Below are 21230 nucleotides of genomic sequence, written 5' to 3'. Positions count from 1 at the left end.
CCTCACTACCTTACCAAGAGGTCTAGAGGAACTAGAGGGAAGACACTCCTCATGCCAGCAGAGGAGGTCACGATACAAACCTCAAACTTTAGTCCGAGCGTTAATCCCCAAAAAAACAGGGGTCACCAACCTTTATGAACCTGAGAGCTACTTCATGGACACTGAGTCGTACGAAGGGCACCCAGTTCTATACACTCTTCTGAAATAACAAATTAGTTTGTCTTTAGTTATACATAACTATTAATGATTATTGATACTCATCGATGTGAAGACATGTTAACCAATTAATTAAGTCATGTTAATGATTTCTCACAATAATTATCAACAATGACTTAAAAAAGGTGGGAAAGAGTTGTTCAAGAATGAGTAGTGCTATGTTTAGAACAGGCCTGCGGGCGCCTCATGTGGTCCTTGCGGGCGCCATGGTGCCCGAGGGCCCTGTGTTGGTGACCCCTGCCATAAACCCTGCGGATCATTAACCTAACTCCTCCGCCTTTGTCCCGCAGGACGAAAGAGCTGTCCCCCAACTCGGAGATGGAGCGCTACGCCTCGTTCGCCCTGGACTCCCTGAAGAAGACCCGCACCCGGGAGCACGTCCCGGCGCAGGAGGAGATCCGGGCCATCGTGGCCCGCCAGGAGATGACCACCATGGTGCACTGCCACGGCGGGGGGTCCTGCAAGATCACCATCAACTCCCACACCACCGCCGGCGAGGTGGGTGCAGACACACTCATGATCCGCCCGGATCTGGGACCCATCCGCTGGGGTAGCTCACCAGGGGGTCCGGTGATACAATGGTGTGTTTGTGTGCGTCCCAGGTGGTGAAGAAGCTGACCTGGGGCCTGGCCATGGAGGGCAGCAGGAACATGTTCGCTCTGTTCGAGCACAACGACAGCGTGGACAAGGCCATCGAGGGCCGCGCCGTGGTGGCCGACGTGCTCGCCAAGTTTGAGAAGTACGTCTCCTCTACCCCTCTCTGGACTCATTCACAATTACATTTACATTTAGCAGACGTTTTTATTTTCATTTGTTTCACTTTCATTTTGTCAGAAGAAAGACAAACAACAATATTTCGCTGTCGGTACATGTTCATAGAACCAAGTGTCAAGCAATAACAATCGCTAGGTTCACCCATTCCCCGTACACATCAGAGATAGCTAGGATAAGATGCTACACAAGGCATAAGTAACATTTTTAAGTGCCAGGGCGTACAAGGGGAGGTAATCGCTTGTCAGTGTGAGATTGTGTGTGACGGTCGGGGTGAGGGTGCGCTGGTTCCGCTGACCGGTTCCTCCCGTGTTCTGCAGGCTGTCAGCTGGCCAGGACCCCCAGGCCACCGGCTGGAGGTTCTACTTCAAGCTGTACTGCTTCCTGGACACCGACGGCGTTCCCAGGGACAGCGTGGAGTTCGCCTTCATGTTCGAGCAGGTGAGGCCCGAACGCCAGCTCACCAAGTGCTGATATGTGTTTTTCATTTGTGGGTAGAGTACTGAAAATCTATACTCAAGTAAAAGTACAATTACCTCCTTCGAAATCGACTTGAGTAAAAGTAAATATTCCGATTTGAAAACCTACCGAGTAAAAAAGTACTTTATTATAGAGATACTCAAATTACAAGTTACTTAACATTTTTGTATTGGAGGGCTTGGAAAAAGATGCACTCTTAAACCATTTCTTCCCAAGTTGCTTCATTGTGTGCATTGTTCATTAAACATACATACAACAATACGTACAATAAAAAACGTAAATTATATCTGTGCATATGACAAAAGGCAAGAGCTTTTGTAGGAACACAACAAATGAAACACCAACCAGGCTGGTTTGGTTAGCTGATTAGCCAATCAGATTTGTCTTCACGCGATTGCGATCCAGCCTACGCACAGCATGCACGCACACTCACAGCCAGACACAACAACGACGAACAAGTTCGAGAGTGGTCTGCAGAATACAGAGCATCTTTAGAATCATATAAACTCTACGTGGACCGTAACCCCGCACCCCCTGCCGAAAATATCTTCCTGCGCGTCTGCATCCATGGCGCTTCTGGTCCTCATTCCCAACGTAACGGTCGATTCGTCTCCTCGTCTATGGAATCGCAGCAACGTTGCGACCTAGGGAGGGCGCGTCGCTAACGTGTACGCTTGTATTACAGTCAACAAAGATAACGTGTTTATCAAAATACTCATTTTAATGAAGGCACCATGGAAAATGTAATGGAGTAAAGTGTAGAATTCTAAATCAAATATTTACTAGAGTTAAATGACAGACTTAAAAAAGGAATGTGAAAAGTACTCTTTACCCGAAAAAAGTACTTTCTTACTCATTTGCGTCACTTCTAACGCCTTACTACCCACCACTGGTATTTTTTTGTACCGTTCTTAGATATTACAATAACAATAGACGCCCAAAAATTTTGTAAGAATCTTTAATCAGTTTTCTTGCTCGTAATCAATATCAATTTCTGTCCACACCCCCCCCCCCTACACATGGATCCATCTCTGTCCACCTCTGCATTCATAAATCTCTCGTCCATCACTCCATCTGTGTCCTTCTATCCATCATTTATCATCCATCCATCCTCCCCCCCATCTCCTCCTCCCATCTCCTCCTGTTCCTCCTCCTCCTCCCCCTCCTCTCCTCCTGCTCCTCCTCCCCCTCCTCCCCCTCTCCCACCTCCTCCTCCCTCTCCTCCTGGTCCTCCTCCCCCCTCCCCCCACTGCTCCTCCCCCTCCTCTCCCCCTCTCTCCTCCTGGTCCTCCTCCCCCTCTCCCACCTCCTCCCCCCTCTCCTCCTGGTCCTTCTCCTCCTCTCCCCCTCTCCCCCTCTCCCCCTCTCCCCCTCCAGGCCCATGAGGCTGTGATCCGTGGCCGCTACCCGGCCCCTGAGGAGACCCTCCAGTTCCTGGCGGCCCTACGGCTGCAGTACCTCCTGGGGGACCACGGCTCCCCGGCCCCCCTCCCCGACATGGCCCAGGTGTTCCCCGTGGCGCGGCTCCGCGCCCGCGTGCAGAACTCGGCCAAGACCTTCGCCCCGGGCGCCGGCTCGGTGTCGGAGCGCTCCTCCTCCGGGACCGGCGAGAGGAAGCGCTCCAGCTTCCTGGAGGGAACGCTGAGGAGGAGCTTCCGGAGCGGCTCGCTGAGCCGGCAGAAGCTGCTGGAGGAGGAGAACTCGCTGGAGGCGTGGCTGCGCGAGGAGACGGCGGCGGTGCACGCCAGCGTGCTGGACAAGTGGCGGCGGCTGGTGGGGATGAACCAGGAGCAGGCCATGGGGAAGTACATGGCGCTGGTGAAGGAGTGGGCGGGCTACGGCTCCACGCTCTTCAACGTCGAGGTGAGGGACGCCGCCGTATTCACCGTGTCACCGTCTTCATGGATGGATAGATGGATCAAAACTTGTATTAATCCCCCAAAGGGGAATTTCCTGTGTTACAACAAAGCAGCATGGGAAGACACTGGATATAATACAAGACAATAAAAATTAGGGATCAACCGATATATCAGTCGGCCGATATTCGCGGTTTTTACGTGTATCGGTATCGGCCGATACGCGGCTGATTTTCCGACATTTTTTTCGCCACGTTTCTTTTTTTTTTTCTTTTTTTCTTCTACCTCACCTGTTTTTAATATTTGTTCAATATTGTTCATCTACTTGTTCTTACTTGTTCTACCTCACCTGTTTTTACTATTTGTTAAACATTGTTTTTTACATTGAAGTTCAATCAATGTTCCTTTTCAAAAAAAATATATATACTTTATATCGGCTCAAGAACATCGGTATCGGCGAATCGGCTAAGGCTGATGAAAAAATATCGGTATCGTATCGGCCCTAAAAAATCGGTATCGGCCGATCCCTAATAAAAATACAAAGCAGTGTTAAGGAACACAGAAATAGATGCTAAAGTAAGGAGAAACTGAATAAACCGGGCAAACAGCATAAACTATAAAGTGGCCCGGTGCCAGTACTTCACAGTACATTAAAAGCACGTCGTACAGGCCTCCATCTCCCAGCATGCCTCTGCGGCCTCCGTCTCCCAGCATGCACCTCACCCCCTGCCCGTGCCCTTGCAGAGCACTGACGAGGCGTTCCCCAGCGAGCTGTGGCTGGGCGTCAGCCGGCAGGCCGTGTCGCTCTACAAGCGCGGGGAGCCCTGGCCCCTGGAGGTGTTCCCCTACGAGCAGATCCTCTCCTTCGGGGCCCCGCTGCCCAACGCCTACAAGATCGCCGTGGAGGGCCGCGAGCTGCTCTTCGAGACCCCTCTGGTACGTACCCAGGCCCCTGGAGACTCTGTTTCCGTCGTCTTAAACTCCTTGTCGAGGAGGGTGGCAACAGGGGTAGTTACACCGGGTTACCTCTAGAACAACCCTTTACTAACGATCAACTATCTCAGACCCACCTTAGCCTCACCCCTTACTGCTGGAGAACCCTACCCTAACGCCCTTACCTTGACGGCTAGATTGACCCTTAACCTGTTCTGATCAAACCCACAGGCCTGACCCTACTCCCTAGCTCCTAGATCAACCCTAATCCAACACCACAACCCTACTCCCTAGCTCCTAGATTAACCCTAATCCAACTCCCTAGCTCCTAGATGAACCCTAATCCAACACCCTAATCCAACTCCCTAGCTCCTAGATGAACCCTAATCCAACACCCTAACCCTACTCCCTAGCTCCTAGATTAACCCTAATCCACCGCCCTGACCCTAGTCCCTAGCTCCTAGATTAACCCTAATCCACCGCCCTGATCCTAGTCCCTAGCTTCTAGATTAACTAATCCAAATCCCTTACCCTAGTCCCTAGCTCCTAGATTAACCCTAATCCACCGCCCTGACCCTAGTCCCTACCTCCTGGATTAACCCTAATCCAACACCCTAACCCTACTCCCTAGCTCCTAGATTACCCCTAATCCACCGCCCTGACCCTAGTCCCTAGCTCCTAGATTAACCCTAATCCACCGCCCTGACCCTAGTCCCTACCTCCTGGATTAACCCTAATCCAACACCCTAACCCTACTCCCTAGCTCCTAGATTACCCCTAATCCACCGCCCTGACCCTAGTCCCTAGGTCCTAGATTAACCCTAATCCACCGCCCTAACCCTAGTCCCTAGCTCCTAGATTAACCCTAATCCACCGCCCTGAGCCTAGTCCCTAGTTCCTAGATTAATGAATCCAAAACCCTGACCCTACTCCCTATCTTCCAGATTAACCCTAACCTGCTCTAATCCAACCTAATCTCCTCTGACCATGCTCTGCTCCCCCTCCAGGTGATGGACATCGCTAAACTGATGAAGGCCTACATCAGCATGATGGTGATGAAACGCCACAGCAACCCCCAGTCGCTCAGCAGCCACGGCAGCCAGAGCAGCGCCTGGTGACCCCCTGGTGACCCCCAGGACCTCTGAACTTTGACCTCTGACCCGGAAGCTGTGTGGGTACAGCGCCTGTCGTCTGACGGGCCAGGACCCAGAGAGGGGGAGGAGCCTGGCGTCATGGAGACAAAAAACCACCACATCCCCACCAGGAACCAAACTCATGTACATAGGTCGTTGTTAACCACAGTTGGGGTCAGGGTTAGGCTCTGACCCTGAGGTTAGACTATCTAACCCTGACCCGGATTTACAGAGGTCGTTATTTTCAAAGAATCACAGTTGTTGTTAAGGGTTGGGGTAACGGTTAGCCTGAACTTCACCCTTATCCTCACCTTGAAGGAAAATATTGGGTCTGGAAAGGAACGAACTTGACTTGGTATTGTTGGTGGAGTGGGAACTTTCTGTGGGAAAATCTTTTTCTTTCAAGTTAAACTGCTCATTTTGTTTTCTATATGCTAGGTGCTGTCACACTTCATGGGCTGTTACTATACTGTGTGTGTTTGTTTGTCTCTGCGTGTGTGTGTGTGTGTGTGTGTGTGTGTGTGTGTGTGTGTGTGTGTGTGTGTGTGTGTGTGTGTGTGTGTGTGTGTGTGTGTGTGTGTGTGTGTGTGTGTGTGTGTGTGTGTGTGTGTCTGAGTTTCTTTTTGTGTGTGGGTGGGTCTTTTGACTGTCAGAATGTAAAAAACAAGCAGAGAATTTGTAAAAAGAAAAAAAGAAAGTACTTACAAAGCAGGATTTGAGTGTGGGCCTTGTGTCAAGCTATATCCAGGTCTGTTTGTAAATGTACATCCTTATGCAGTCGCCTTGAACATTTCAAACCATGCTGGGATCTCACAGGACCCTGTCGTGCCAGCCTCGAGGACTCTCAATCAGGACCAAGCTCGCTGTCAATCCAGGTATCCCTCTCGTTGTTCTCGAGACACTGCCGTCTCTCCTGTCCTACCGATGTTCCTTAATGCGTTCACAAGGACCTACGAGTCCTAAATACACACTGGCGTCTGGACGGCATTTTGTGAATCTTAATCAGTTCATAGAGAGAGTTTGTATCACAGAAGGGATATGAATCATCCATACTTAAATCGGTTTAAGGATAACCAGTCTGATTTAAACCATACTCTATATTCTATAGTGTACTCTCTGCTACAAAACGTTTTTCGGACTCGTGGTTTGTTTCTGATTGGTCGCAGGTTTATTCATGTCTGAACTACATTTCTTCAGGAGCAGAACTACATTTCCCAGGAGCACCGCGGGCGGTCGGTCCATCAAAAGCTCTTTGCCGTCTGTGCCTTATTGTATATTGTGTACACTTTAAGTAACGCCATCTTCTGTCGAGTTGTAATGTGCAATGTCTGGTCTGTGATTGATGGTGTATCCACTAGCTGTACATTTTATACCGCTGCCTTTTGCCTTCAGTTTGATTTTGGACCACGAGGTGATATTTTATAGATAATCATGTTGTATTTTTCCTTACGATTACAGTGAATCCATCATCAACAGAAATACTGGATTATTGATGCTTTTGTATCTGTATTGGCTCTGTTGTGTATGTAGGCCTACAATATGGCTCTGACAATAAACCATAAATATTTACATGGCTGTCTGACTTTTGCTACCGTCTTATCAATGCTTTATTTTAGTTTTCAGGTTTGCAGATAATACCGAAGTTTCCTTAAATGGACATCTTTAAAGTTCTTCTGTTTATTAAATGTTTATTCAGCTTTGATTTAAATTGTTTGAGGGAAATCAATCAAGAAAAACTAACTATAGGCTACACCAGTGTAACCTAGTTCACCCACCCTGACCATGGTTTAGGACCTAGAATCTTTGCTCTTTGGCCGGAAACGGAAAGGGGGGCTGTTTACGTTTGGTTGTAGTCTTTTCGCTCGGTTCTCTGTCTCAACCTTAGGGCTAGAACCGAGCGAAAAGACTACAACCAAACGTGAACAACCCCGCTTTCCGTTTCAGGCCAACGAGCAAAGAGTCTTGCAACAGAAATCAGAAGAAATGGGATTTACAAAATGCGCTTAATGTGCAATAAAACACTATTTTCGCTACGATACTTGATTCAACCACTCTAGACCTAGACAAACCACAAAGGGGCTCAATGTTCAAAATACCGGAAAAAAATAATAGCTCACAGCAACATATTGCAAAAAAAGAACTATGAACTAGTTTATTTTTTGGAACTGTGAACTTAGTTACAATTTTTGAATTATGAACGTTTAACTGAACTAGTTCATTTTAAAATTTGTGAACTGAACTTTGAACTACTTCACGTAGAAAGTGAACCTTCCCAACACTGGTTACATAGAGGTGCAAGTGAGCCTGCTGATCGTCGCAGGGGCAGGATACCACCTGGAACTGATAAAGCTCTGATAAAGCTCAGGGGCCGTATTCACAAATCATTTTATCTTACCGCTAGGAGTGCTCCTAACTCGTGCTAAAACATTTTACGTAGGATTTTTTCTAAAAGGTTATTCACAAAGCCGCTGAGACCTACCCTTACTAAGGATGAATCACTAAGGGTGAACTAAGAGTGACGCGCCGTTGCTATGGATTACGTCAATTCTCGTGCACGAGTTTAGAAGCGGTCAGTGCGGTGATTGGTTGTTCAGACGAGCCCACTAAATCACCGAAAAACAAGGAAATAGCGTAGGCTAGAAATTAATTCCTATTAAGTAGTCATAGTGCCGTTAGCAGAATACACGCATGATGACAAGTTTGTGCAGACCACGATAATGACGTTGTAGCCTGCACGTTCAAGAGAGAGTCAATGCCAGTCCACTCGGTTCCACACGGCCAAATTCATTGTCATGTTGATCGCCATCATCATCATCATCGTCCTCTTCATCGTCGTCATCATCATCGCCTGGCTGTGGAATGTTCCTCCGCTTGCAGAGGTCGTGTAGAATGGCACATACAGTGATGACTGTGCTTGCCCTCCCTGGGGTGAGGCGTATTTCGCCGTGGAGGACATGAAACCGACGTTTCATCTGCCCAATTCCTCTCTCCACAACATTTCGTGTATGTTTGTGTGCTCTAACATATATGGAGGAAAACAGTAAACAATAATAAATATGGATTCAACAAATAAAAGGCGTCAAAGAGCCAATACGATGTGTTTTACACATAGGACTAGGCGTAATCTGCGTAATCACTTACATGTTATACTTTAACTGGGCTCCCAGTTGTGGATTGAGGTAGGGTGTCAAGAGCCACGACTTGCAGGGATAGCCACTGTCACCCAGCAAGTAACACCCAACTGCTACATGGTGCCTCTGAAAAAGCTGCCTCAGACCGCTCTGCATTAAAATGCGCGAATCATAGGTAGCTCCAGGCCACTTTGCCACAACATCCAGTAGGCTACGTTATTTGCATCAAAAACAACCTGCGTGTTGATTGAATGCACTTTCTTCTTATTGACGAACACATCCTCATCTTTTGATGGCGCAATTATTTTTATGTGCGTCCCGTCAATAGCATCGACCTCACCGGGCATACCTGCAATTGCCATGAAGTTGGCTTTGATCCTGTGTAATTGTTGAAAGTCTTTGTGAATTGAATAAAATACTTTATGAATTGCCCTTAGTGAAAAAAGTTAGGAGTCCTAAATTTAAGAGTTACACGCCGATTATTTTAAGGAATTACTCCTAAATTCGCCAGTTTGGACCTACTTTTAGCCCTAAGATCCTTTGTGAATACGGCCCCAGGAGTTCAGCTCTTTACCGATCCAGTAACTTTCAAAAATTCACAGCACAACCAACTTGAATTAACGTAAAAAAAAAAATAGGCTTGAGTAAATACAGACGTTTTTCAATCTTTGATTTCGTTTAATATTTTTTTTCTTTGAAAAAGTAAGATGACATATAGCAGGCATATGGCTGATGATTATACTTTTGTAAATATTATTTTTACAGCCTCTGTTATTATTTCCTGTAACATATTCATAATCACATTTACACCCAACAAATAATGATCACCATTTAATTTCTCTGTTTTCATCAACAGCATCTGTGTTATTATATCAAAAAACAAGCATAAAATTAGTTAATGTAGCAGAAGAAGAAGGATGTCCATTGCTGTGAATACCTACTGTGGAAATGAGGGATGGGTGGGTCGAAACCATCCACCAACCAACACTAATGATGGTACAGTTTTGAGAATCCACCCTCCTTGAATTAATTGCATATTAATTTGTATACTTTTTCTGAAATTGTTAAAAAGAATACAGAGGGAAATGGTTGCCTGTGTCAAAAATCAGTACAAAGTTGTGGCAAAACGTGTACCTCGAACCTGAACATAACGAGTTACAGCGGAAGAAAGGAGGTGAAGAGAACAAAGGCCATTACCTGAGAAGGATACTTCTATAAACTATAAAAACAGAAGACCAGTGCTTTGTAATTGCTGTTATATTCAAAAAAATCACACATCTCTATTTTAAACAAATGCAATCTCTTTCAAATTAAATGTTTTGGTGTCTGATCCAAGAAAAACTGTGTTGCCCATCCTAGTGGAAATCATGTGTTATTTTTTTTCAGATGCCAGTTTGGGCATCTGGTAAGGTTGCCCACTGCGCACCTCCTTGAGGAGGACCCCAGACTAAATTCTTTAACCAACCCATCCGAACTCCCTTTCCCTCTTTCCTTTTCTTTCCGTCCTTAATGTATTGATCCTGTGTGCTGGTTAGCGGCTCTCCTTTTGAAACCTTGGCCATGATTTGGGCATTTTCTTTAATTTTTTCCAGAGACTCAATCCGTGCCGGGTAACCCTCTTTGGCCTCTGACTTCTCTCCCTTAATGAGCAGGTCGATGTACTCTGGCGTGCTCAGCGGGTCAGGCCGGAGAGCTATCTCCTTCAGCCGAGCTATAGAGTGAGACGACGTGTCAATCAGGGACATTATCACATCCTGCAGCATGGCAACATCCTCTTCCAGGTGTTCAATCAGTTCCTCGACTGAGATCTTTGCCTTAGTGGCTTTTTCATACTTCTCTTTCACTTCTTTTATCGTCGTCCTCTGCTTCTCTATGACGTAGTCCCACCTGTATTTCTGGTTGAAATGTACGTTCCAGTTACATGTTCCAGGGCAAACCATGCATTGCCCATCCTTCATGGCAGAACAGTCACTCTTTTTGTTATCGTCTGCTATGAAACAGGGGTAATGACAGGTCACTGAACACTGCTGACAGTTGGTGATGAACTCTCCCTCTTTGGCAACCTCTCTATGGACAGACTTGGAGATTTCAACTTCAAATTCAAAGTTTTCATTGCAAATGATGTCGGCGTTGTGCTTTTCGATCTGTTGTTTGGTTGATCGGATCTCTTCTAGTTTCGCCAAACTCGCCCGTATCTGGGCCTGGATTCCTTCCACAGACACCTCCAACTGCTTTCGCTCGTTGAGAACCTCTTTGGTTAACTGCAGGCTCTTGGTGGTCACTTGTCCCAAGGCAGCAAAGAATGCTTCCATGCTGCTTGCCCCCATTTTCCAAAACATTGCATCAAAGTTTGGGGTCTGATTTTTTGATGATTTGGAGTCTTGATCAGCTATGTCACTGAAAGAATTAATTTCAGCAAAAAGTGCAGAGTTGTTGAATTTGTGGTGCACTGGAAGTCCTCTGTCTGTTTTAGGACATGGAATATTAGCAGCATTGATCGCCGCGAGAACAGGAGGCAGCTGACCGTCTGCAAACGTGACCAGAATGCAAATGTTCTCTGCCACGTCTTTACCAAAGATGGACAGCACCGAATCTATCACGTACTTCTGTGTAGGCGTTAGTCTTGCTTGAGAGGCCTGGATGACAAAACAAATTGCATCCATCTCACGGACTCCCTTTTCCGAGGTGAAGAGTGTCCTGATCTGCTCTGTGATCGCCCTGTCTCTCTCTATCCCCCTTGTGTCGCCGAAACCCGGAGTGTCAACAAGGGTTAGAGAATAAGGAACTTGGAAGCCATCTTGGTGGTTGATTTTGTAGGTGGTTACTTCAGAAGTCTGACTTTCAGCTTGTGACTTCGATTGGTCCTCATCGATTAGTTTGAAGCGGAAAGAGTCTTCCCAATCTATGCCCAGGATGTAGTTGATCATTCCATTGATCAGAGTTGACTTCCCCGAACCTGTTACCCCCAGAAACATGAGAGTGCGATTTGGCCTCACGCTGTCCTCTCCAAATGTGTAGCTCTTGCATCCATCTATCCCAATATGGTTTTGCTTCAGGGGTAACTTGAAAACTGAAGGAGAACCAGATTCTATTACCTTGCTCAATGCTTTGATTGATGTAGCCAGTTTATCAGACACCTTTTTTGTGCACACAACTACTGATGCCTCTTTGCCAAGGCCAGAAACTCCACAGTCACATCTGACCCGGACAGTGTATCGCGTTGAAGGCTGCAGCCCTGGAATGACTTTGACTAGTTGGGAGTCGTTGGCTGTGAATATTGGTTTGCTCCATATGCACTCTTCAGGGTTCATTTCTGGAGATGTTTCAGCATATTCTAATATGTATTGCTTGGTCTCCACTCCACGTCCAAGCTCAGTTGGTTTCTCCCAGCTGACTGATAACTCTGTAGAATAACATTCCACTTGTAGTTTTTCTGGAGGACTGGATGGTAAGGTTTTAATCAAAGGGCTACCTTCACAGGCCGGACCGCGGCCGACTGCGCACCAGGCTCTACATCTGAACTGATACTCTTCATTAATCTTCAAGCCGGACACTGTGACATCTCCAGCCTTTCTCTCCATTTGTTGATGCCAAACATTGTCTCCATGGACACAGAACTCAACAGTGTACTGGGTGACAGTTGTTAACCCAAATCGAGGTGGGGAAATATTCTGTGTTACACTGTTATGGGTTATGTCACCCGTGTTCAACTCTGGCTTCGAAGGTGGTTCAAAGTTGTTGTTGGCTATGGATCCATCCTTGTAGAGGTGGAGAGTTGCGCCTTTCTTCTCATCATCTCTTATTGCACCTGTTAAAAACTTGATGCTTTTGTTCTCTTTGTTGGCCACGGCAAAATCTTTGAAGAGCTTAATTTTCTCATACGCTACATTTGAGGAAAACCATTGTTCTTTTTCCAAATCATAAGCACATGGCACGTCGTCTGGTTGGGTTTCATCCAAGTAGTTTGACAGAGCTGAAAGGTAAGGCTCTGGGCCATCCAGGGAGGTAAAGACAAAGCACACTGAATGTCTGACATCTCCACTTTGGATCTCATAGGGCAGAGTGCGACCGGTCGCAACGATCACCATGTTGGGCATTTTGTCAATCAGAGAGCTGATGATTTTGATATCTGTCTCTTTGTAATCCATCCACTGATTCAGTTCACCACTTTTGAAGGGAGAGGAATGTACTTTTTTCAGGATCTCTGCAAGAACACCTTCCTCCTCTCCTCCTCCTCTGATCAATGGGAGATTCCTTGCCATAATATTCTGGAATTCTAGTTTGTACTGAGAAACCAGCTCTTTAAAATCCTTTAACTTTTTGTTAATCTGTGGGAATTGCTTGGTTGTTGTGCATCGTCCTGCATCGTTGCATCTCCTTTCAAGCTCACTAAGGTACTCCAGGACATTCTGAGCCTCCTTGATGAACCTATCACTTATCGGTCGAACTAGTTCAGCAGCAGCGGAATCTAGAGTCTTCAGTGGCATTAACCAGACCTTCTGAGGCACTGCGTTCGCTCCATTGGTTCCCATTAGCTTAGACAGGCTTTGATAGACTTCTATGGCCTCATGAAAAGACGCAGGGTGTATCTCAAGGTTAAAGTCACCATGGAAATTGCAGGTTAACTTGTCAATATTTGCAATGTCCTTGTCTGCCATGTTCAGAGAACCTTGACCGCCTATCTTCAAGGTGGGTATCTTCTTGATCAGCACCTTTAGATTGCCCTCAATGTCTTCCCTATCCTCCTTTTCTGACACCTCACGGTCAAACACAAAGAAGGCTTGTGCCCCATAAAGGATTCCTGTCACTACGTGTGTTGCTTGTCCTGACTCAAAAACATCAGGATGCTTCACATTACCTCTGCAAATGTAATTCATTGACAGCTTTTTGAACTTGGTGGTGGTTTTATATTTTAGTGTCACTCTAGCCTGATTTCTGGAAATCTTAGAATCTTTGAGAAATTGAGCAGAGCCATATACCTCAACCAATCCACACAGAAAACTTGCTTTCAATGAAGCTTCAACATTCAATGCAGAACATTTGTCTTCGATGGAGTCAGATGCAACCATCTCAGAGTCAATGTTTGGTTGGGGTCTTTCCTCTGTATCTTTCTCTAAGGCTTCCCGGTCCCAAAGTGTCAGAGCTTCAGAAGAACACAAAGAGAAAAAAAAAATCAGAATCCTAGCTCAGAGGAATACATATAAAACATACATTTTGTTTGTATATCACCATATGGTTTCCTACTAAAAGTAAATGATTTCCTATGAAGGCTGTAAGGTCAGCATTGAAAGAGTGTTTCAATGCTGTGTTTATTCCTGCATGAATAAAGGTCAAATAAAAAGGAATGTAAGGTTGGAATTGTCTTGATGTGAGATGATATAGGCTGGTCTATATTCGGAACAGATCACTGCTTTGACCCACACTAATACTTTACAGTAGAGACTGACTGACCACATCACATGTATTGAATATGGAAGAGAGTTGGTCTTTCAGAACTTGTTCTGTAGTCTTGTTTTTCACTGTAGAAACGAAAACTTTAAATTGTTGGTCTCATTATGATTTCTGAGTAAAATTAATGTAAAACATTAAGTATTCATGTCAACTGTGCAATGCAATTTAGTCCAACCAACAATGTTGAGTTTTGGGTCAATAGTTTGGCTCACTGTAGTATCTTTGTTAGCAATACACACGGGTTTAGTTCAGACTCTGTCTGAGGCTGGGCCAACTACGGTGCACATGCGCATTTCGACACTTTGGAAAAAACGTGGTTTCCTAATGGAATTTTCAGGGGTTTCACCTACATTCCTGCACGTCGTGGGTCTTCGCTACGTATAGGGAGGGCAAAATGATTATTTTCCGGGAACTAGTTCTTTCAGTTCAGTTCACTATAACTATTCGTTTGTTTGATTCGTTCGTTTTGATTTGTTCGTTACATCAGATTACGTCATTTGACAGGGAATCTCACAGGTGTCTGCCCCCCCCGCAAGACGGCCCAGAGCATAATTTAAGCGATTTCTAGGCTCTACCCCCCGTGAAAATCGACAAGATATACTACATTGTGTAACCAAACATCTCACCAATATTTATACCACTTGCTTACTCTCTATATGTCATTCATGGTTTTATATTTATAATTTTATTTTACTTTACATTTAATTCTTCATTATTCAGGCATTACAGAACTTTCATGGTCATAAATTAAAAATACGAACTGCAGTTTAATTTCTTTGTTTGTTCTTGAGTTGACGTAGATGCTGAGGTTAGAGCGCGAGGACGTGCAGGCAGTGTTGCCAGATGGGGCAGTTTTTCTTGCTCAATTTGACTGCTTTTTACGACGTTCTGGCAACGTTGCCAAATTGGGCGACTTTAAATAACGTTAGGCTGGAAGAATTAGCATTAGGCGAGTAAGTACAATTTCGGCTGGTTAAAAAAATCCTCCTGGATTATTATAATTCTTTCTACAAACATCAATCAATACCATGGGCCCTATCTTGCATCCGGCGCAAGTGACTTAGTCACTGGCGCATGTGTCGTTGCTAGTTTACAACTGGCGCAGAGCGTTCTTTTCCCACCACCGCCACTCGCCGGTAAATTAGGGATTGATCATGCGCCCCAAGGGGCGGTTCGGCGGAAGGAGGAGGAGTGTTCTGGCGCAAACGGTATTTTGCCGTTTCTGAATACCATTGCGCTACTGACCAGGAAATGGTTTGAAGTCAGTGGCGCGTTGTTCCGATGATATTTTAAGGGCGCATGCATACATGCGCATGCAATGCATACGGATTGCTTGTGCACCTCGCGCATACACTTTGCTTCTCCCATCTACCTAGCCGCACATTCTTGGTAAATTATTTGGGAAAGAACAGCTGATGCAGCGGTAATAAGTTGTACTTTTAAATCAATGCATCTGCAAACACCGTACAGCAAACATATATTTTCTTGACAGAGACATCGTGTAGGCCTACATGCCCATAACTTTTAGGATTGATGAGTATTTGATCGTGAAAAACATTGTTTTACAGCGAGTGAGTGTTAAAAAGAATAAATGAATGCGGGCGCGCGTGTGTGCTCTGTTTAAACACACGCAAACTAAACACGTAACGCATAATACAATCAATGGCAATGTCTATTACCTCGGGGACACATGCATATTAGGATAGCATACAATACTGATAAGAAACAATGTTTATAATGTATTGCGTATATCATTAAATAGAACCACAGTTACCGCATATCATATGTTATATCATATACGTTTTCCTTGCCGAAATTTATTTGAGGACTCAGTATTTCTGAAGTTGTGGAAGAAAACTCCTTATTCCATGTGTGAATTAGGCCATATTATTTGGCAATAAACGGAGCCATTTGCAGTTTGAAATTCATGTGCATCAGTCTCATCGGAGACTGCAGACGCGCTGTCAAAATATCAACTCGTCCGATTCAAATGCGCTCATGGCTCTTAAAGGGGATGGGAGCTGGCACTGTCATTGGTTTGTTGGACGTTACGCCCAAACCACACCTACGGGTAACTAGGCTGCTTCAGACCAACCCTTTTGACACTTGCGCCGCAACGCAAGTGTCATTTATCCGCCTGTAAAATAGCGATAGCGCCGTAGAACCGCCCACAAAGCTACTTGCGCTTTGCGCTTCCCACTTGCGTTTCAGACCGTTAAAATAAGGCCCCATACCTTTCATAAGTTTTCATCGTTTGTGCAGCTAGTAGGCTACCCCTATAACTTCAGCTACTACTACTATTTCAGCGACTACTTCTACTTCAGCTACTACTGCTACTACTTCAGCCACTACTACTACTACTACTTCAGCTACTACTAATACTTCAGCTACTACTACCAGTCCATTACTACTACTACTACAGCTAGTACCACTACTACTACTATCTTCCAGCTTTGACAGCATTACAGTTTAGCTCCCAGCTTTTGTAACAATGTATTTCAGCACTTTGCTTCTTCAGATAATGCAATTCAGCGTCTGTCAGTTCAACTTCAGCTTCCAGGTGAACTGTGTACTGCAATAGATTTGACCTTTCAGATTTGTCAGCAGCGCAGGCCAATTCATTCAACCTTTCAGATTCTTCAGTTAAATTCATTTAAATTTCTGCATTTTTAGAATGCTTTGCGCTTTTCATTCAGCTGTCACTTTATTTGTTTCCAACCAGTTATATTCTCTGAAATGGTGTTTATGTTTACATTGTATACTCCTTTTAGACTTTTGAACTCTGTTCAAATCCCTTCACTGCATTTAAGCCATTTAACATTTCTTTATGTCTTAAACTATGTGTCTTTATTAAAACATATTTTCAACCTCACTTTGCACTACAGAATTCACCGCATTTTCTGCAGGAAGTGCATTTTTTAGTTATAATAAATGTTTCTGTAGGCATGGGTTCATCCACCTTCATACCATGTACTATGATTAGCCTAATTCATTTAAATAATAATATTATAAACACATGCAATTATGTAGAAATATAATAATCATGTTTCCAATTGATTAATAATTTCAGCGCCATTGAAACGGGAAACACGGTAACCGTTGAAGCTTAACATTATTAGTTAAGTTTAAACGGTTAGCTTTTGTGATAGCCGTCTTGGGCTAGAGCGGGTGACGTCGTCATGCTCTAGTCTAGCCACAACGGAAGTTAATGAGACCAACTGAAAATATAGGAAGCGGGAAGGAAATTAAACTGTTGATTTTGAAAAATAATAAATTATAGCAAATATCTGTAAGATATATATTAAGATCAGAGTGTTTTGATTTGTTAAAGGGGACATATTATGAAAACAACACTTTTCCTTAGATTTGGGGTGTTGTTTTTGGTCTCTGATGCTCCCATGCGCATCCAAACTTTGATTTTTTTTAATATTAGATATAATATTATAAAATTACCTATATATTAAATAATATTGTTATAATTATGATATTTTATTATATTGATTTATTTTCCTAAAAGCTATTTCCAGCAAACAGCTTCAAAAACATGTTTTCTGTAAATCATATACTATGTTTACTTGTTGGGAAAACACCATAACACGTCTCCTTTAAATGTTTGAACGAAGGTAATCTGTAAAGAATTGACCACGGCAATCGTACTTGAGTACGGTACAGGGCAACTTTGCCTAGTGTGAGTGCGCTCTAAGAGATCTTGTGTTTCCTCCGCTAGACTCAGGACTTGTATTTATTTACCGGGGATCAGTGAGTCGTTGCGACAGTCGTAGAGCATCCCCAGACTGAAGGGCCGGCCCAGTGCTGCCAGCACTACGGTCTTACCACTGTCCACGGCCATCTGAAAACACACGCACACAAACAACAACGCACACACACACACACACACACACACACAATAAAATATTTTAATTGATTCTGTATTGATGGAACTTTTAGCCTGAATTGATGTGTAACCCTTAGGCGTGTTCATCTATGCCCCAATGGCATGGCATTATAATCACTGTGGGATTTTCTATGTATGCTGGACATACTACAACTTTCTTTCTTTAATTATTGCATCTTTTGAACATCTATGGGCTGCTGAATTGAATTTCCAATGTTTGACCAAACACTGTGGCTGGGGGTGAACAATATAAATGTAAGTGTCTATGTTTATGTGTGTACTGTGTTATCCTGTAGCGTCATTTAGTTTTGAATTGGATGCCATAAAAATCATTATATTCCTCCCACTAGAATTCCAGAAAGGCACATTTATCAAAATACTGAATTTAATTTCAAATGCCGTATGGAACGGAGAGGGGAGAATAAATATGTGGCCAACATATGAATAAATTACATAATAAATATCATGTCGAGGCATAAGGATGGAGAGCCCTGCCCTCCCAACCCATATGACACCAGTATGCTACATAACTACATCTGCCATGCTTATGATTATATTCTACACATTTAAACCAAGCTGATATATGGGTGTCCGTGAAGCTTACGTGGTTTGCTTGTATTGTGTTTTAACAATATCTGTGATGTTATCAAGCACAATTCATGTAGAGCAATTACATCCTAATTTGACTTTTGTACGATTTGTGTTTTTTGGTTGAAGATGTACTTTGTTTGAAGCTTTCCCATAATTAGTGTGGAATCCATTTGGGTGTCATTTAGAAGCATAGCTTCCCTCATTGTTGGAGGAAAAATGACCTCATATTGGACAAGGTCGTGCTCATTAGAAGTAGACGGACATGTGTGAGACTGTCGAGAGACCGAGAGAGAGAGAGAGAGAGAGAGAGAGCGCACCTCATCCATGGATGAGGACGTAGGAGTTTGCGGCACTGCTACTCACCCTATTCACATTTTCTGTGTCCCGGTCGGGTTTCGAGTCGGGATTTGAACCGGCCACCCCCCGGTTAGTTGGCCAACTCCATAACCAGTTGGCCATGGATACCAACCGAGATGGCTGGCATGGTGTCACAATTGTTTAAGTTAGGAATAAGGTGAATAGGCCACCATGAAATTATTTACTGAACTTTTCCCACAAACTCCATTTCTAAACAAATAAACAGATAAAATAAAAAATGTATGCATACAAAGATTACTTAATTACTTGAAATAAATAAAACAGGAAAATGTAAAATAACAACAAAAAAACAACATAATGTATACATTTCCTGCACCTGTCATATGACGTCCAAAGAGTGGACCTAGTTTGGACGTCTAATAGATGTCCAGAATTGTCCAGATTGTAATACATTTCCAGAAAGACTACATACAAATTAGAGCACGCCAAAACATAAACTCATATGGCTCAGCCCCATCAAACGCGTGGCAACGCCCCACCCCTCTAGTGGCTGCTGGCGGGAGTTTACCACTTTGTCGATGGAAGTGCTTAAAAACCAGGAAATTAAAATCACCACGAGTCCGTAAGAGCAAACTGAAGGTCGATTGTCCGATCGCGCGCTGCAAAACACTTATTTGCAAAAAGTTTACTGAAGTTCAGCTTTTGTCCCACCCCTTTGATGCGCCTCGGTCACCCGCCCACACGCTGGCCTTCCCACAATGCCTTATCCCACGTGAGCACACGTCCAATACAAAGTGAATGGGAGGCAAGTGCCACACTCGAGGCCACATGAGCCGTTAGGACCATGAAAAAATAGAGTGAACGCACCTGGTTGTCTTGGTCTGGCCTAGGTCCAGGTTCAGCCATCAACACCGAGATAAGACCAGCTCCGGTTAGACCTAATAAAAAACTCAGTGTTAAATATCAGACTGGTAATAACATAAATCACAATGAAACATGAAGTGAAATCCACAACATTTACGGTCCACATTTCTAATGTTAGTTTTGGGGCTGATAACCACTGATTACGTCCATTCAATAACATTCCAACCGGGTGCAAAGAAAAATCAGCACCACAACAACTATTGTATCAGGTGACAATATAACTGATCAGAGAATGTTTCTGTCCTACCTTGGCTGTCCCGGCTGCGTTTCCTGAGAGCAGGAGGATGTGAGCTCCGTCTCTCTACCGTGCCTCTTAAAGCTGAGCTGGGTGGGCTACACCCAGAAGGGGAGGGGGGGGGGGGGTGGCTATGTCATTATTTTAAGTCACACCATTTACAAGAAATGCTCCGGTTTCCAGTGGCGGCTGCTGAATTTTATTTTAGGGGGGTCTGAAAGTTTGTAAACCAAACCCCTGTAGGGGGGTCTGGGGGCTTCCCCCCCCCCCCGAAGATTTGTTTGTGATTTTCACATACAAACGAAGCATTCTGGTGCATTAGGACAAAATAATAAAGACAAAATAGAACATTCCCTTACAAAGACGAATGGAGCCGGGAACTAAGTTTTAACTTAATTTATTTGCCTTGTAGAATTCAGCAAGATTAAAAGTGCAAATACATCAATAATAATTGGGAATTATACACAAGTTTACATTCTCTCTCTGTCTGTATGTGTGTTTGTGAGAGAGTGAGAGTGAGAGAGATAATGTGATTCTAAAAGGGGTGAGTGTGTTACGGCCAATCTATTGTGTTGGTAACTTCACTTATAAATCTATCTACAGTCAAGTATGCATATAACATCAATATAATATGCAACCTTTTATGTTTGGTTGTTCAAGAAACACTGAAGGCATGATGCCACCATAGGTTTGCAGAGAACTATAAACAATATACACTTGAAAGGGGTTGGGTGGTGGTGTGCGGTTGTGAGGGGGGCTGTAACCCAGTGTCCATCCTCAGGTGAATGGGGGGGGGGGGGACAGAGAGAGACAGAGACAGAGACAGAGAGAGAGAGAGACTACATTATTTGTACTAAAGTTTTGCTAGTCTCTCTTTCAGTGCAGCAAAGCGGTCAATGACTTTCTCATTGAAATCATGCATGTTGAGGACTAGTTCCCTCTCCATGGAGAGCATGGCCAGTACATTCAGACGTTCCTGGCCCATTGAATTCCGCAGGAATGTCTTAATTATTTTCAAAGTTCAGAAACATCTCTCAGCTTCAGCTGTTGTCATAGGACAGTGTTTCCCCTATATGCACCTGAAATTTGACCGCCGCTGCTGAATTTCCTTTTTTTAACTAGAGAAGAGGAGAGCTTCATATTAACGGAGAAACTTCCGCAGATTCGGAGTTTGCGGTTCATTAGATCATCAGCAGGGTTTCCCCTAGGATGGAGTTGCAGCAGCGGAGGGGAAATGTTAGGTTTTTCGCGCGCAATTTTTTTTGTGTGCTCGCAAAGCGCACCCTGCCGGGAGGT

General features: G+C 44.3%; 2 protein-coding genes across 2 annotated transcripts in view; one reads left to right on the top strand and one right to left on the bottom strand.

Moving 5' to 3' along the window:
* Positions 1-7121, top strand: part of myo10 (myosin X) — a 69380-nt gene extending 62259 nt beyond the window's left edge. Inside the window, exons 35-40 of the mRNA XM_056596188.1 lie at positions 507-714; positions 819-955; positions 1308-1428; positions 2845-3330; positions 4068-4259; positions 5264-7121. Of these exons, the coding sequence (XP_056452163.1) occupies positions 507-714; positions 819-955; positions 1308-1428; positions 2845-3330; positions 4068-4259; positions 5264-5374 (1255 nt within the window). The 3' untranslated portion in view covers positions 5375-7121. The remainder of the gene's footprint in view (positions 1-506; positions 715-818; positions 956-1307; positions 1429-2844; positions 3331-4067; positions 4260-5263) is intronic.
* A 2081-nt stretch (positions 7122-9202) lies between these two features.
* Positions 9203-19966, bottom strand: LOC130388360 (uncharacterized). The gene is made up of 5 exons (XM_056597828.1): positions 19947-19966; positions 19643-19713; positions 18821-18934; positions 17722-17821; positions 9203-13663 (listed from the first exon to the last, which is right to left on the bottom strand). Exons 2-5 carry the CDS (start codon positions 19679-19681, stop codon positions 9903-9905), a joined length of 4014 nt encoding a protein of 1337 aa, XP_056453803.1. The 5' UTR covers positions 19682-19713; positions 19947-19966; the 3' UTR covers positions 9203-9902.
* Between the last annotated feature and the right edge of the window lie 1264 nt (positions 19967-21230).

This window comes from Gadus chalcogrammus, chromosome 8 (genome assembly GCF_026213295.1).
Source record: "Gadus chalcogrammus isolate NIFS_2021 chromosome 8, NIFS_Gcha_1.0, whole genome shotgun sequence".
Classification (NCBI taxonomy): domain Eukaryota; kingdom Metazoa; phylum Chordata; class Actinopteri; order Gadiformes; family Gadidae; genus Gadus; species Gadus chalcogrammus.
This window is presented reverse-complemented; position numbering and strand designations above follow the sequence as displayed.